The sequence below is a fragment of the Lacerta agilis genome, chromosome 6 (assembly GCF_009819535.1).
Source record: "Lacerta agilis isolate rLacAgi1 chromosome 6, rLacAgi1.pri, whole genome shotgun sequence".
NCBI lineage: Eukaryota > Metazoa > Chordata > Lepidosauria > Squamata > Lacertidae > Lacerta > Lacerta agilis.
Window position 1 is genome coordinate 86,816,654 of NC_046317.1, and position 16,564 is coordinate 86,833,217.

The following is a 16,564-nucleotide window of genomic DNA, read 5'->3' on the forward strand; positions in this document are numbered from 1 at the left end:
GTACATTTTACACTAGAGGAAGTCTGATTGGATTGCTCTCCCATACTATTGTACACACCTGGTTCATATATTTAGATATGTGGGCAGACTCAGCCAATGCACATTTTCTGGATGGTGGACTTGGCCTATAAGCCTCCAACTGATGTTCACTTAACTGGGCCCAGAGCTGTCATGGGTTAAATGTGGCAAATTTATAGCCAATCCAATTCTTCAATGGGCACGAGAGAATTAGGGCAGTGTAATAAAAACATGAGGGAATTAGGGCAGTGTAAAATTGCATACAGCATGGAAGACCATCTAAAAAGCTAAAGTCCACCACAATCGCTCCCTCCAAACCTTTCTCAAACTCCCAACTCTCCACAGGCCTCAAAGACTGATGCAAAAGCTCCTGGGACTGCTATTTTCCTGCCCCTTTCACAACATTTTTGCATTTTTCCCACTTTTCGGGTCATTTTTGCCCTTGTCATGCCTTTCTGAATCATAGAATCATAGAGTTGGAAGAGACCACAAGGGCCATCCAGTCCAACCCCCTGCCAAGCAGCAAACACTATCAAAGCATTCCTGACAGATGGCTGTCAAGCCTCCGCTTAAAGACCTCCAAAGAAGGAGACTCCACCACACTCCTTGGTAGCAAATTCCACTGTTGAACAGCTCTCACTGTCAGGAAGTTCTTCCAATGTTTAGGTGGAATCTTCTTTCTTGTAGTTTGAATCCACTGCACGTGTCCGCTTCTCTGGAGCAGCAGAAAACAACCTTTCACCCTCCTCTTTTATATTGATTTCTTTTAATTCTTTCCTAGCACCACACATATGTACGGTTTGGAGTGAATCGAACATGCGTAAGTGGGGAAACCTCTGTATCGGATTGGAAAGCTGGAAAAAACGACAACCTCTTACCTAAATTATTACAGTACACGATTTTATTTTCTTGTTGAACTTGTAACGATGCACCATAGCAAATGCTCCAGAGATTTCCTGCAAAAGAAAAAAAAACACACGATAGTGTTGTAAACCACCTTGAAGCACCTTTACTGAATTGAGGAATAAATACATAGCAGTATGCAACACAATTATGGTTCACTACCCTGCCCAGCAGCTCCTATTTCCAAAGTGGTAGATTTGATAAACAAGTTGCAACCTACTGTCATTTTTTATTTTTTTTAAAAAAGGATTTTTATTTGATTAGCTGTGTGTCTTGCACCCATTCTGGCAAGCGCGTATTTCATTTCATTTTTTCCACTAAGTTTGCTCAGTCTGGCTTCACAGAGAACCAGCAAAAGCAGAGGCGCGCGCGCGCGCAGACACCACCTCTCTTACGCATCTGCTTTCAGTTTTCTGTTTGCGAGTGCCGAAGCCCTTGGCAATTTCCACCATCCGTCGATCTCTCCACCGGATCCTGTTTGTAAACATGGCGAAAAGGATCAAAAGGTGCTGCTGGAGAGAGAAGGGAGACTTCAATCTCAGAGCGCAAAGTTCTAGGGACTGGAGAAGGAGGCGCTGCTTCGTGCGTTCGGCAACAGATTTTGCAAAAGAGCAAACCGCGCGCGCGATCTCCAAATCGCCCAGCATCAACGCATCTTGTTTCGGATCTTGGAAAGCACCATCCCTGACCTGAGCAGAGCTGCTTCTTGAAATATCTCCGCCTCCGGCGAGACCTTGGCCTTTTCTGACTTCTGCATCTGTCTGCAAACGCGTCTCTCCCGGGCCCCTCCTTTTGCAAGCATCGTCCCCAAGCAGCCTCGACCTTCTGCGGCGAGACTTCCTGCAGAAATCCACACACAGGAAGAGGAGACGCTGAAAAAGTGACACGTGGACTTGGTGCTTATTGCAGAAGGGCGAAATAAAAACTCCCCTCCCGAGCCCAAACGCGCTGCGCGCAGGTTTTAGCTTCCTCTGCCAGCAAACTGTCAGGGCGAATGAATTCACTTTGGCAAGGGGCCGGTGGTTGGGTTTCCCCTCCCGCTTTTAAATTAAATCAGCATGCCCAATAAACGAGTCACTGAATCATAAAAAATAATAGCAAAACCATCGCTTTTTTTCCTTTCTTTTTTGACCCCCTCCCCATTCCCCAGGGGCGGGGGGCGGGTGTCACCATCTGTTCGCTGGCATCTAGTTGCTTCGTAGATTTAGGGAGCGGCGACAAGCCGTTGTACAAGAGGACTTTTGCCTTGTACGGATTTTTTGATTTTTTTAGAAGTTGAATGGCCCTGAGTGTCAGTGAAAATGGAGCACAGGTGTGCGGAGCTGATCTGCTTTCTCTCCATCATCTCAAGCAGCAGCTGAAGACTACAGAGGAGGGCATGAAAAAGGATGGCGCTGATTCTTATTGGTCCAGGTAAGTTTCAGCCTCATTCACTTTGGGGTGCCATCCTGTACCAGACCTGGAGCAAACTGCAGAAGGAAAACTTTCAAAAATGGTGGTTTCCAGCTGCATCTCTTTCTTTCTCTCTCTCTCTCTCTGGATACTTCCACATGGCAGTTTACTGTGCATTTTAGGCTGTGCACATACCATATTTTTAAAACACCCCCCCAAAAAAAAAAGAATATTGGGAACTGCAATTTATACTACAACTCCCAGCACCCTTAACAAACTGCATTTCCCAGGATTCATGGTGGGGGGAAATGTGCCTTAAATTAATGTAAGGCATACAAGGTTTGTGCAAGGACTATCCTCCCCAAAATGCCATCCCATTTCCTATTTAATCTGGATTTAACCATTTTTGCAAAAAATTCTCATAAATGTGTGGGGGGGGAACCCATGAAAATGGATAATAATAATTTATTATTTATACCCCGCCCATCTGGCTGGGTTTCCCCAGCCACTCTGGGTGGTTCTAATTTGAATATTATTATTATTGTTGTTGTTACTATTACTATTGTTATTAATGCAATAAAACATCAAACATTAAAAAGCTTCCCCATACAGGGCTGCCTTCAGATGTCATCTAAAAGTCAGATAGATGTTTCTTTATTTAACATATGATGGGAGGGCGTTCCACAGGGCAGGCGCCACTACCGAGAAGGCCCTCTGCCTGGTTCCCTGTAACCTCACTTCTCGCAGGGAGGGAACGCTTGGAGCTGGACCTCAGTGTCTGGGCTGAACGATGGGGGTGGAGACGCTCCTTCAGGTATACTGGTCCGAGGCCGATTGGAGGGGGGGGGGAAGAACCAGGGTTTCATTTTGACGATGATGGGAACGTGTGGGTGCAGCGAAAAAACTTGCATTCCTGAGCCAACACTGAGTCCCCATAATAAACTTTTGTGTGGAAGTCCTCTTATCTCCTTTCTGTTACGGTTCCTGTTTGTGGATTTATGAGCAGTGTATTCCCCAAACTCATATTTTCCTCCCTGTGGTGTGTGGTTAGTTATTCCCTGTCCCATGACAGAACGTTAAGCTCTAGTACTAATTTGTGCTGTGAACAAGTGGAGTACATAAATAACTTGCACATAAATTATGGAACGCTTTGATTCTGAAGCTGGCCGCACATTCCCATTTCTTTATTGCCGGATGTGATTTAAAGCTATTTCGTTAGGATTTGCCCACAGCTTATTATTCTACCCTCAATTCCCTTTTTTTTGCAATTGCCATGTGGAGTCATTGTATATTATTTACAAGTGCCATGCAAAACAGTGGGTTCGATTACAAAATAATAATAATACTGGGGATCATGAAGAGGCCATGTAGATAAGCACATTGGAGCTTCATCATTGGATTTGGGTGGCTGTCGGTCAGAAACTCTTCAGCTGTTATCCCTGCACTACAGAGGGTTGGGCCACATGACCTTTCGGATCCTTTCCAAATCTACAGTTCTATGATTCTAAACCTATTTTATTGTATTTTTTATATTTTGTTGGAAGCTGCCCGGAGTGGCTGGGAAACCCAGCCAGATGGGCGGGGTATAAATAAATTATTACTGTATTATTATTATTATTATTATTATTATTATTATTATCATCATCATCATCATCATCATCATTAGGCTATCCCTCCCCCAATGAATTGCATTGCTTCCATGCATTTATTTTGTAAACATGCATTATTCACTTTTAGTTAATTATTTTCCGTTTCTTATGCATCAGAGTTGCACTTGCTTCAGAGAAATGCAAATGCTAGTCTTTATTTTTTTAAGGCTAGAATTAAAAAGAATCATGATTTGGCCCTCTTGAATGCGCTAAGAGCTAAAAGGCTGAAATCCTGACCTTGCCTCTCTGAGTAGACAGCCTTGAGACTTGGGCTGTGTAAGAAGCTTAGTTTGTACCTGTGAAAAGTACAGCGCTTTCTTTCAAACCCTTTTATTCGCTTCTGATTTATTTGGGGCATTTCCACAAACCTGGGTTTGTTTTGGCACGGATTTACTAGTCTGGCAAATGCAGGCCTCCCGACTCGAGCATAAGCGGCTAAAGTGTTGTTGTTCTGGATTGTGACCTGTGTATAGAGAGAAAGGGTTCATTATGTAGGCTTTGAGCCACTCCTTCCAAGTCATCGGAATGCCTTCTAGCGAGTTTAGGGTACAGCTTCCAAGACAATGGAAAATTAGACGATGGAAATTAGAACTTCAGGGCCTACGGCACTTCACAGATCAATTAAAAAGGTGTCCCTGATTAGCACTTCACAGATCAATTAAAAAGGTGTCCCTGATTAGCCAGCCTGAGATCCTTTAATTTTGTTTTTTTAAGCTATCTGAAATACAATCCTGGGAGCGTTAAGGCTGCCAGTGGTTATTTGGAGACTCGTATTCTGTCGGGGCATGTGCAGAGTGCCCATCTTCATGCCAGCAAAGTGTGCCCAAAGTACAGAGAAACAGTTAAACAATTCTAGGAAGCTGCACTTTAGGTTTACCCAGTGCTTTTTTTCTGGGGGGATACAGGGGTACACATACCCCTAAACATTTTGTGAATCTTTGTAGTTTTGTGCATTTATTGTTGTTATAAGAATTTAAGATCTGAAATACATAAATTAAATGTTCATAAATTTATAAGGCAAACACATACATAAGTATGTAAACCACATGTCTGAAATAGTACAGGAAAACAATCCTGAAACCATTTTGACTCTCCCAAATTGACTTCAAATGTTTCTCTGCAAGGAGGAAGGAAATGGAAAAGCCTCTCCATTGTCTTTTGCTTACCTGTCTTAAGGGAGTATTTGTGTATGGATCCTGTGACCTGGATTCAGGAATTAAAGTATTTACCATCTCAAAAGAATGGCCAGACTGCCCAGGTAATGCAACCAGTGACCATTATCAGGTATCCTGGCAGACAGGATTTCTGCTGTAGACCGCCTCCTTCTCTGATGTATGTTTGATGTTTGGGGGGGTGGTGGCCTTGAGCAGGGGTAGGCAACAAGCCCTTCGAGAACACTGTCCAACCATCTCATCCTCTGTCGTCCCCTTCTCCTTGTGCCCTCCATCTTTCCCAACATCAGGGTCTTTTCTAGGGAGTCTTCTCTTCTCATGAGGTGGCCAAAGTACCGGAGCCTCAACTTCAGGATCTGCCTTCCAGTGAGCACTCAGGGCTGATTTTTTTTAACAATGGATAAGTTTGATCTTTTTGCAGTCCATGGGACTCTCAAGAGTCTCCTCCAGCACCATAATTCAAAAGCATCAATTCTTCGGCGATCAGTCTTCTTTATGGTCCAGCTCTCACTTCCATACATTACTACTGGGAAAACCATAGCTTTAACTATGCGGACCTTTGTCGGCAAGGTGATGTCTCTGCTTTTTAAGATGCTGTCTAGGTTTGTCATTGCTTTCCTCCCTTATATAGACTTTTGAAATTGCCCACCCTGTAGCCCAACACCCCCCCCCTGAAACATCATACATACATCACAGAAAGAGGCAGTCTACAGCAGAAATCCTGTCTGCCAGGATACCTGATAACGGTCACTGATTACTTTACATGGGCATTCTGGCCATTGATGGTTCATACTTCAGTTCCCGAATCCAAGTCACAGGCTCACCCTATTCCTACAGAAATGCTCCTTTAAGACAGGATTTGCAAGCAAGAAGACAATGGGGGAGGCTTTCCCCATTTGCCTCCCTTACTGCCGAGGAACATTTGAGGTCATTGGGAGAGTCAAAATGGCTCCAGGATTGCTTTCCCATGCTACGTCAGACACATGGTTCATATATTTAGATATGTGTGCATATATGAATATTCTATATTTGAGACTTTAAAATTCTTATAACCGGGGCTTTTTCCCCTCGGGGGACGCAGGGGGGTGCATACCGCAAAACATTTTCTGAATCTTTGTACTGTTGTCCATTTACTCTGTTTATTTCCCCCCGATTTGAACTATAAAACGGTGGTTTTCTTGAGTCAAAATGAGAGTACCCTTAAAGTTTTTTTTTTTTTTTAAGAAAAAAGCACTAAATAATTGAGCAAGCATAACAACATCCCACACCCAGGGGCGTCGCTGGGGAGGGGCGGTGGGGGCGGTACGCCCCCAGTGACAGGGTGAGCAGCGGCGGGTGGGGGTGTCAAGCGGCGGCCCCTCCCGCCACTCCCACGCGCCGCCGCTCCCTCCGTCACCCCGGGAGCAGCAGCACACGGATGGGGTGCTTCTGCCGCTTTTTTTCGGCGGGGGGGGGGCGACCAGCGAGGGGGGTTGTCACGTTTGTCACCCCCTCCTCGCTGGTCACCACCCCCCGCCGAAAAAAACCGCGGGGGGGGGCAGGGAAAGCCTGGAAAGGAAGCAGAGCAGGCGCGTTTAAGCGCCGCTCTGCTTCTTTTTCCGCTTTCCGCCGCTTTTTTCGGCGGGGGGGGCCGACCAGCGAGGTGGGGGTCACCCTTGTCACCCCCTCCTCGCTGGTCACCACCCCCCGCCGAAAAAACCGCGGGGGGCGGGGGCGGGGAAAGCCTGGAAAGGAAGCAGAGCAGGCGCGTTTAAGCACCGCTCTGCTTCTTTTTCCGCTTTCCGCCGCTTTTTTCGGCGGGGGGGGGCCGACCAGCGAGGTGGGGGTCACCCTTGTCACCCCCTCCTCGCTGGTCACCACCCCCCCGCCGAAAAAAAAGCCTCGGAAAGGGGGAAATCCCCCCTTTCTGTATACACGTGCGTCGTGACGTCATGATGACGTCACGGGGCGCGCGTCGTGCCCCTACCCCAGGGGGTGCCTCTGCGCTGCCGCCGCCCCCAGCAGCGCAGAGGCTAGCGACGCCACTGCCCACACCCAGTTCTCCCCCAGGCTTCCCACAAATGTGCTCTGATGGTTGGTTGCCCCAAATTTGGGAGCAGTATAGGCGCTGTTGACCTTGCAAAAGTCATTCCCACTCATACAGTGGTTTAAAAGGGTAAAGGTAAAGGGACCCCTGACCATCAGGTCCAGTCGTGTCCGACTCTGGGGCTGCGGCGCTCATCTCACTCTATAGGCCAAGGGAGCCGGCGTTTGTCCGCAGACAGCTTCCGGGTCATGTGGCCAGCATGACAAAGCCGCTTCTGGCGAACCAGAGCAGCGCACGGAAACGCCGTTTACCTTCCCGCCGGAGCGGTCCCTATTTATCTACTTGCACTTTGACGCGCTTTCGAACTGCTAGGTGGGCAGGAGCTGGGACCGAGCAACGGGAGCTCACCCCGTCGCAGGGATTCGAACCGCCGAACTTCTGATCAGCAAGCCCTAGACTCTGTGGTTTAACCCACAGCGCCACCTGGGTCCGTTTAGTTGGCTCCTTTGCCTCTGTTGTAGACGTGGACTGAGCCTGACTGAAACCAGTAGGGCTAATGCGGTTCCAAGCTGTTTTTGTGTGGCCAAGGCTTGGTTAATCATTCTCCAGAACATGATAAATATACGTAGGCTGGTTAGTTAATTGTTGCGTAAAGGTGGGAAGAAGTTATGACAAACAGGGAAGGGGGCTGTTTGTCAAAGGCTTACAGCTCCAGAGTTCTCTGCACGCAGTCGACTTCAGCTTCCTCTCCTGTCCCTTTCAGTCTCTGGCTCTCAAAATAATTTTCTGGAGACCCCCCCCCCCCCAGCAGATTTGGAATGGGGTTGTGAGGGGTAGAAGTAGAGATGTAAAATTTCCGGAAATTTTGAAGCTTGGGAAGAAAAAACGGTTTTTCCCCTGGGTTTTTTCGGAGGGGGGGATGGAAATTTTTGGAAAAATTGAAAAAAATGCTACATTAGCACTTCTTTAGTCTTTTCTTTTTTCTGCTACTTTAGAAACATATGTTACATTTTATAACTATGGACAATTTTAATGGGCGTAAAATTATCACAACTAGCATATTAAAAATATAGTGTATCCAAACAATTATTACAAACAGAATTTACTTTTAAAATAATATTTATTTGTATTTGTAACAGATGGAGCAACAATCTCCTGAATTGTTTACTAGTTTATGTGGAACAAAAAAAAAGCTCCACAAAACAATTTTTAAAAATCCAGAAGTAACAATTATTCATATTTCCTCTCCACAGTATTTTTTTTAAAAAACATTCTCATAAAAAGAACTGAAGAAGGAAGTGGGACTAAGTTTCAGTGAATGGGCATGAAATTTAATCAGAATCATTTTCTGACCTGTAATCTATATATATATAAATGTTCCCATTGTGTGCGCGGCGGACACCGATGTTCTCCGTAACCGCTGGACCAAAGCGCATCAAATTTAGGACACAGCGTAACATGACCATCAAGGAAGGATCTGGCATAATAAAAATCTTTTAAAAAACCACACCTATCATGCTTAAAATATAGAATAAAGGCAAAAAAATGGCGCACACATTACGTGTCACCAGCAACAGAATTGAAGACTTTGAACAACAACCAATAGAAAGGCTCATCGCAGGGCAGCATCACAGACTGTGCGCCGACCAAAAAACTATCCTGGCTCCTGGACATCTTCACTTGGCGGCAAGTGGCCAGTAGCAAGGTGGAAAATGCACCTGGCGAATTTCGAACGCTGAACCCAAGTGTCTTGTAGCCTGGAATTTGGGAGCAATGGGCTTTTGTGAAATTTCTTTCTTTCTTAATACGCAACTGTGTTGGTCCATGGGGAGGCGGAATCTAAAATGGACGGTAGAGCTGTATTTCTACCCATGAAGTGTGCTGAGTGATCTTTTAGCCAGGCGCTGCCTCTCTGCGGGTGGCGCTGTGGGTTAAACCACCGAGCCTAGGGCTTGCCGATCAAAAGGTTGGCGGTTCGAATCCCCGCAACGGGGTGAGCTCCCGCTGCTCGGTCCCTGCTCCTGCCAACCTAGCAGTTCGAAAGCACGTCAAAGTGCAAGTAGATAAATAGGTACCGCTCTGGTGGTAAGGTAGACAGTGTTTCCATGCGCTGCTCTGGTTTGCCAGAAGCGGCTTAGTCATGCTGGCCACATGCTGTACGCCGGCTCCCTCGGCCAGTAAAGCGAGACCCCAGAGCCGTCCACCACTGGACCTAATGGTCAGGGGTCCCTTTACCTTTACCTCTGCCTACCTTGCAGGATTGGTTGTTAAGAGGATAAAGTTGGGGATTTGGCAAAAGTCCATGTTCGAGGCAGGGTGCAAATGTATGACAGGAGGAGCAACCAAAATGCCAGAGTTCTTTTGTGAGCAAACATTCGAGTTCTGCAGAGCCCTTCATTGCGTTGGATGTTAAGCAAAAGGGCAGGAGGAAAGGGGTATAAGGAGAGAGGAACAGGGATGATATTAAAGTCACAATGTCCACAGTCAACAGACCCAAGAGGACTTGGTTTCCTAAGGAAGGCCAAGATCCTATTACACAAGCGGAGTGTTTGGAAAACGAGGCAGTAATCTATGATGCCTTTTGCATCTCCCCCTTTCCCTCCTGTAAAATGTGTGCAAGGGGTCAAGCTGGTGTTTGCAGTTTGAACGGAGAATTATGTCGCAATTGCCCACTTTCACTGTGATCTCTCCATGTTTCAGCCAGTGCACAGGTCTTCCTCTGCTTCTCTTTCTCAAAATTCAGAACTGTATGTCATGAGTCTATCTCATATATTAGTTTCACCTTTTAAGTTGAATTACTGAAAGAAATGAACCTTTTTCTATGATATTCTAATTTTTCGAGTTTCACCTGTACGTTAAAATGATCAATGCAAAGCCAGGAGCTGAAAGCAGGAAGTCTTTGGGGTAAAAAAAAAATCAAAATATAAATAAAACCAGCAATTAACAATGTACGTTACATAGAAATAAAAAATAAATTCACACCATTTTTACATGGCTTAATGGTGATCATCATTGTCAATTGCACATGGTATTTTGCCTGCGGTGTATGCTATATGCATTCAGTAATACTTGATGGTGAGGAGGAGGAGGAGGAAGAGGAGAGTTATATATTTCCATGAGATATTGCACACGGTGAACTGCAATGTCGCTCACACACAGTCTGTAGTCCGCTGGCAGTGGGACTGCAGTATGGGCATGCCTTTAGGATGACAGCTTATATTAAAAATCTGACAGTCCCTAATTACCGAAGGCTATTTACAAAAGCCAGACTTAACGTCTTCCCTTCTGCAGTGTTGGATGGAAGATTGAGAGGAGTTCCTTATCAGGATAGACTGTGTTCGTGTGCCCAAGACATTGACTCTGTAAAGCATATTTTGCTGCACTGTGTGGAATTCGAGCAAGCCAGGGCTGAACTGATATTACCCCTGTTAAGACTTTTCCCAGGAAAATCAGAGGCTTACTATATCAGGTTCCTACTGGAAGACCGGATAAATGATAGAACATTAGCAGTGGCGAAGTTTCTATCGGTGGTGGCAAGAACTAATGATCTCTCTTCCTAAGTTTCTACATAATGCTTATATAACCTGAAGGCGGGCTGTCAAAACTGTGTACTGTTTTATAATGAATTGTTGGGTCTCTGGACCGTAATAAAGATTTTATTTTTTATTTCCATGAGAACTGGGAAATATGACCTGGGTTATTTGCAGCTTCCATTTGGCTAACTCAGCAGAGCAGAGCAAAGAGGCAGGTGTCCAGTCCTTAAATTCTACCTTCCTACCTCAATGGGAAACACAGGCTATTAAAAATAAAATAAAAAATCTGGATCTGTGTTCCATTTGCAACTAACTGGCTATCAGGTTTGCTAATGTATGATATATAAATTTTGTTCGGTCAAAACTGCTGTGGAGTTGGAGAAGGCGTCTCTTGCCAAGAACTGTATGTTTGCGGAAGGCAGGAGCAGCGAGCAATTTCTCTTTTTGCCCTCCTGCGAAGGATTTGGGCGCCGTTCCAAGTTCCCGTCAGGATTGCTAATCCACTGCTGGGGCCGCCGTGCCAACCTCAGTTCAGGATGACAGGTGAGTGGCAGGTCTTTTGAAGGCCTGTGACAATGTGAGGAGCTGCTATGGAAAGGGAGGCCACTTGGACTTCCCGAGGCCCTGAAGGGAACCTGCCTCGCCTGCACTATGTGATCTGAATCAGGTTGAGTGTGACAGGCATGAATGGTGATGGGAAGTTTGGGGAAGTTTTTAATCTGTGACATTTTAATGTATTTTAACATTTGTTGGGAGCCGCCCAGGGTGGCTGGGGCAGCACAGCCAGATGGGCGGGGTACAAATAATAAATTATTATTATTATTATTATTAGGAAGTGACAACCACACCAGGGTAAGGGCGAGGGTCGGAAGTCCCTGCTTCAAATCTTGCCTCTGGAAAGCCAATCTCTCTCATCCTTGGCTGTTCCTCTGCAAAGTCGTAAGAGTCTGGAGGGACCTCCATCCCTCTTTCCAGTGCAGGAAAATTATTAAATCGCCTTCCATCCACAATATGTCTCATGGCAAGGCTCAAAATGCAGCAAAGACAGTTGCAAACAGCACAGAAGTAACAGCAGAGGCGTTTAAAAACATTGCCAAGTCCTCTTCTTCTTCTTCTCCAGCGATCACTGGTATCCGAGTAAGATTGTGCTGCTCAGTCATGGATACAACTGCCTCATTCCTTGAGTCAGAACGACTGAATCTGCATCCACCACCCATGTGCCGGTTCATGACTAGGGGCTTGCAGATTTCGCGGTCCTGCTGCCCCTGTTACCATTTGCCGGTCGTCATGGCACTTTTGGAGGGTTTGGGTTTGGGGTGGGTTTTTGGGAAGACGCCTGTGCGTGAATTGGTTTTATGTGTGTAGATCAGCACACGCTGACCAACACACAGTCTTCTCAGTAAGGCTCTGTTCAGGTGGCATGAGTATCACGACGACTGGTGTTTTCTTAATCTGCTGCAGCCTTCACAGCCGTCGTAACATACCGCTTCCTATCTTCTGCCCGTTCTGCCATTGAGAACTCCTTGGATCATTCTTTGTCTAGCTCCTCTCCTTTGACCTTTGGCTTTGGGTAACCCTGCTGGGAGTACGAGAGCCAGTGTGGTGTAGTGGTTAAGAGCGGTAGACTCGTAATCTGGTGAACCGGGTTCGCGTCTCCGCTCCTCCACATGCAGCTGCTGGGTGACCTTGGGCTAGTCACACTTCTTTGAAGTCTCTCAGCCCCACTCACTTCACAGAGTGTTTGTTGTGGGGGAGGAAGGGAAAGGAGAATGTTAGCCGCTTTGAGACTCCTTCGGGTAGTGAGAAAGTGGGATATCAAATCCAAACTCTTCTCCTTCTTCTACGAGACTCCCGACGGCTTCGCACACAAGGGTCATAGGCATAGCTGTCAACTTTCCCTTTTTTGCGGGAAATTCCCTAATTCCAGCGCCGTTTCCCACTGCAAAAATGGGGAAGGTTGACAGCTATGGCGTAGGAACATGCAAGCCCACTCGCCACGACAAGACGATAAATTTGTGAAGTAGGAACCTGTTATGTACTGAGTTGAATAGGATTGAGATTGCAGCAGTCTGACTGGTCCCAGAACAATAGGATTGAGATTGCAGCAGTCTGATTGGTCCGCAGGAGCCACCCAATCCAGCTCCAGGTGGAAGTGAATCCGCACTCCGATTGGCATACAGGAGTATCCCAGAATTAGCCAATCACGTGGGCCCCATTGTGTCAATAGTGTATATAAAGCAAACGTTTTGGGGGAACTACATTCCTCACTACTATGAGCTGAATAAAGAGCAGGAAATTCACACTCGACTCCGAGTATATTTCAGAACCCATGGCAGAGACCTCTTTATCCAGCTGGGAAAGGTTGTCAGAACCGGAACGTCTTCTAGTTGTTTCAGGCAAGTGCAGAGAGGAATGCCGTGCTGCAAAACGGGAGCAGCCACAGTAAAAGCCCTGCTCTGCGTTTTGGGGGGCTTCTGAGACATTTGGAACCTGAAGGACACCTCTCTTGAAGACCGCAGTGACTTGCTGACTGTATAAAAGGGATACATTTATATCTATACTCGGTCACATAAGCGATTTTTAAAAATGGTTTTATTACAGTCAAGTGGCACTTGAAACTTTGTGAAATAAAATGCAGCGGCTTTATTTCTCTCCTGGCTGGCTCGGAAGGCGTGAAAGGGACGGCCACGTGCACAGCACATAGTCAGATCTAGATGTCCTGCATCAGAGATGGAGAAGCTCAGGCTCGGAGGCAGAATGCGGCCCTCCAGGCTTCACTGTGCGGCCCTCAGAACTCCCCTGCTGCACACTCCAAGCATTTTTGCCTCCCTGGGATGTGTCATTGAACTCCAGTGATGCCTCTTGCCTATCTAGAAAGAGGGCAAACAGCCAGTGCGGTGTAGTGATTAATATTGGTAGACTCGTAATCTGGGGAACCGGGTTCGCGTCTCCTCTCCTCCACATGCAGCTGCTGGGTGACCTTGGGCTAGTCACACTTCTCTGAAGTCTCTCAGCCCCACTCACCTCACAGAGTGTTTGTTGTGGGGGAGGAAGGGAAAGGAGAATGTTAGCCGCTTTGAGACTCCTTCGGGTAGTGATAAAGCGGGATATCAAATCCAAAAAACTCTTCTCTCTTCTCTGCCCAGTTTGCCTCCAACCCTCCCCACCATGAGGACGTGACTCTCACAAACATTACCTCGGAGAGAATGCAGCCCCCTTGCAAAACACCCCCTTTCCTGTTCTTCATATTCCTTTTCGCCCTCTCCTGACCGCCCTTTGGCTGCTTACGTTTCACTAACCATTGTCCGCACGTTTTCAACGATGCCTTGGCTCCTTTTCTTTTTTAAGGTACCGTATTTTTCGCTCCATAAGACACACTTTTTTCCTCCTAAAAAGTAAGTGAAAATATCTGTGCGTCTTATGGAGCGAATGGTGGTCCCTGGAGCTGAATTGTCCAGGGGCCAAAAGCAGATTGTGCTTTTTATTTTACAAAGAGAAAAGGGAGTGTTGAAAGGACCCGCTCAGCAGCTGATCAGCAAGAGATCGGGAGAGAGATAAGAGTCCCGGCTCCCTTTCAGCCCCACCCTCTTGCCACGCCCTCCTTTGTTGAATGTGCTGCAGAGGGAGGTTGTTTGTTTCCCCAGGACATGTGACTGGCTGATTAGATTATCTGACTGGAAACAGTAGAAACAGCTCCCTTAAGATTTTTCAGAAATGTGAGTTAAACCCCATAAAAATGGGGCTTTTCCTCTTTGCTTTTCCCCCTTTGCAAAAGGAGCTTTGCTTTTCCCCCTTTGCAAAAAAAAAGCTGCAAAACCTTTAGCTAATCCTTTTTTTAAAAAGGCCCTTTGCCTTTGCAAAAACAGCTGCAAAACTTTTAGCTAGTCCTCAAAAAAGCCAGGGCTTTTCCCCTTGCAAAAAAGCTGCAAAACTTTTAGCTGATCCTCAAAAACACACACACACACACACACACACACACAAACCCAGGGCTTTTAGAGGAGGAAAACCAGAAAAATGTTTTTTTTCCTTGTTTCCTCCTCTAAAAATGAGGTGCGCCCTATGGTCCGGTGCGTCCTATGGAGCGAAAAATATGGTAAGCGCAAAGGCTTAGATTCTGTGGTTGTGGCCAGTTTCAATTCCTGCGGTCCTATGATATGCAGAGTTCCTTCCCAGGAGGCCTAGTTTGCTTTTCCCAGCCAGCTTGAAAACCCTATAAATTTGCTCTGGCTCCATAACTGGAAGCAGCGATGCTTCTGAATTCCAGTTTCTGGAAACCACAGCAAGGGAGAGGGCTCTCGTGCTCTGCTCTTCCTTTTGGATTTCCTGCAGGTATCGGGGCGGCCGCTATAAGTGCAGAATGCTGGACTGGTCCCTTCTTACATACTTAAGCCTCATTTGCTTACTATTATTAACTACAACTAATCCAGAATGCAGCAGCTAGACTGGTGACTGGGAGTGGCCGCCGAGACCACATAACACCAGTCCTAAAATACCTACATTGGCTCCCAGTACGTTTCCAGGCACAGTTCAAAGTGTTGAATTGTATACCTCCAGTATACCTGAAGGAGCGTCTCCACCCCCATTGTTCCGCCCGGACACTGAGGGCCTTCTGGTGGTTCCCTCCCTGTGAGAAGTGAGGTTACAGGGAACCAGGCAGAGGGCCTTCTCGGTGGTGGCACCCGCTCTGTGGAACGCCCTCCCACCAGATGTCAAGGAAACAAACAACTATCTGACTTTTAGAAGACACCTGAAGGCAGCCCTGCTTAGGGAAGCTTTTAATATTTGATGAATTATTGTATTTTAATGTTTTGCTGGAAGCTGCCCAGAGTGGCTGGGGAAACCCAGCCATATTGACGGGGTATAAATAATTATAATTATAATTAAAAGCATTTTTTTTAAAGGAGCGCTCCTTTCTCTTGATGTTTGCAGGCCTGAATCTCGAATATGGACCGTCGCGTTGCTACTTGGGACCTGCCTGCTCTACTGCACGAGGGTGGCGCTGCCCATCGCTGTCGCCGCCATGAGCGCTCACTTCGACTGGGACAAGAGGCAGTCGGGCATCGTGCTGAGCAGCTTCTTCTGGGGCTACTGTCTGACCCAAATCGCCGGGGGCCACCTGAGCGATCGGTATGACTTGTCTCGCACTGCGCCCCTTCTAGAGCCGAAGGGAAGAGCCACGCTTATTTGAAACCCGCTAGACTAAAACTTTTTACTTCGCCATTTGGATTCCGAGTGGCAGCTGTCCGTGACTACTAACCCTGAAAGCGGGGTGGATTTGATTTAAATCAAATCCATTTATTTATTTATTTTTTAAAAAAAAAAAATTGCAATTTTATTTACAACATAACACAAGGCCCCCCGCCCCCAATACACAAATCCACCTTCATTAAACGTGAACATAACATACAGTGAACATACTGTAACATACAACAATACAAACAACCAAATAGAAGACTTCCTTTATCCTGTATCTGGCCGCCTTGTTTACTTCTTATAAACTGTTTCCTTTATGAGTAATTATTAAGATTTTTCTAATTATAACTTAAATATCCACAAAGTCTCCTGCAGACATTAATCAAAACAAGTCCAGGAATGAATTTTAGGGCACTGTTTTGTGAAGTATTCTCGGCATTTCCCCCCATGCTTTTTGAAACTCTTGTCTAGTGTTATCTCTAATTGCCTCTGTTAATCTAGCCAGTTCAATATACTCGTTAACAGTTTTATTTTGCCATTCCTTTTTTGTTGGCACAGTTTCTTTTCTCCAGTTTTCAGCAGTTAGGATCCTTGCCGCTCCTGTGGCATAGAGGAGTATTTTCTGATCTTCTCTTGCTATACCTGTGTCCATTATCCCTAGTAGAAAAGCATCTGTAT

The 16,564-nt window shown here is 46.2% G+C and overlaps 1 protein-coding gene across 1 annotated transcript in view; it reads left to right on the forward strand.

Moving 5' to 3' along the window:
• The first annotated feature begins 2,199 nt into the window (after positions 1-2,199).
• The window catches only part of SLC17A9 (solute carrier family 17 member 9), a 35,709-nt gene continuing 21,344 nt past the window's right edge, over positions 2,200-16,564 (forward strand). The window contains exons 1-2 of the mRNA XM_033153711.1: positions 2,200-2,334; positions 15,623-15,820. Coding sequence (XP_033009602.1) covers positions 2,201-2,334; positions 15,623-15,820 — 332 coding nt within the window. The 5' untranslated portion in view covers position 2,200. The remainder of the gene's footprint in view (positions 2,335-15,622; positions 15,821-16,564) is intronic.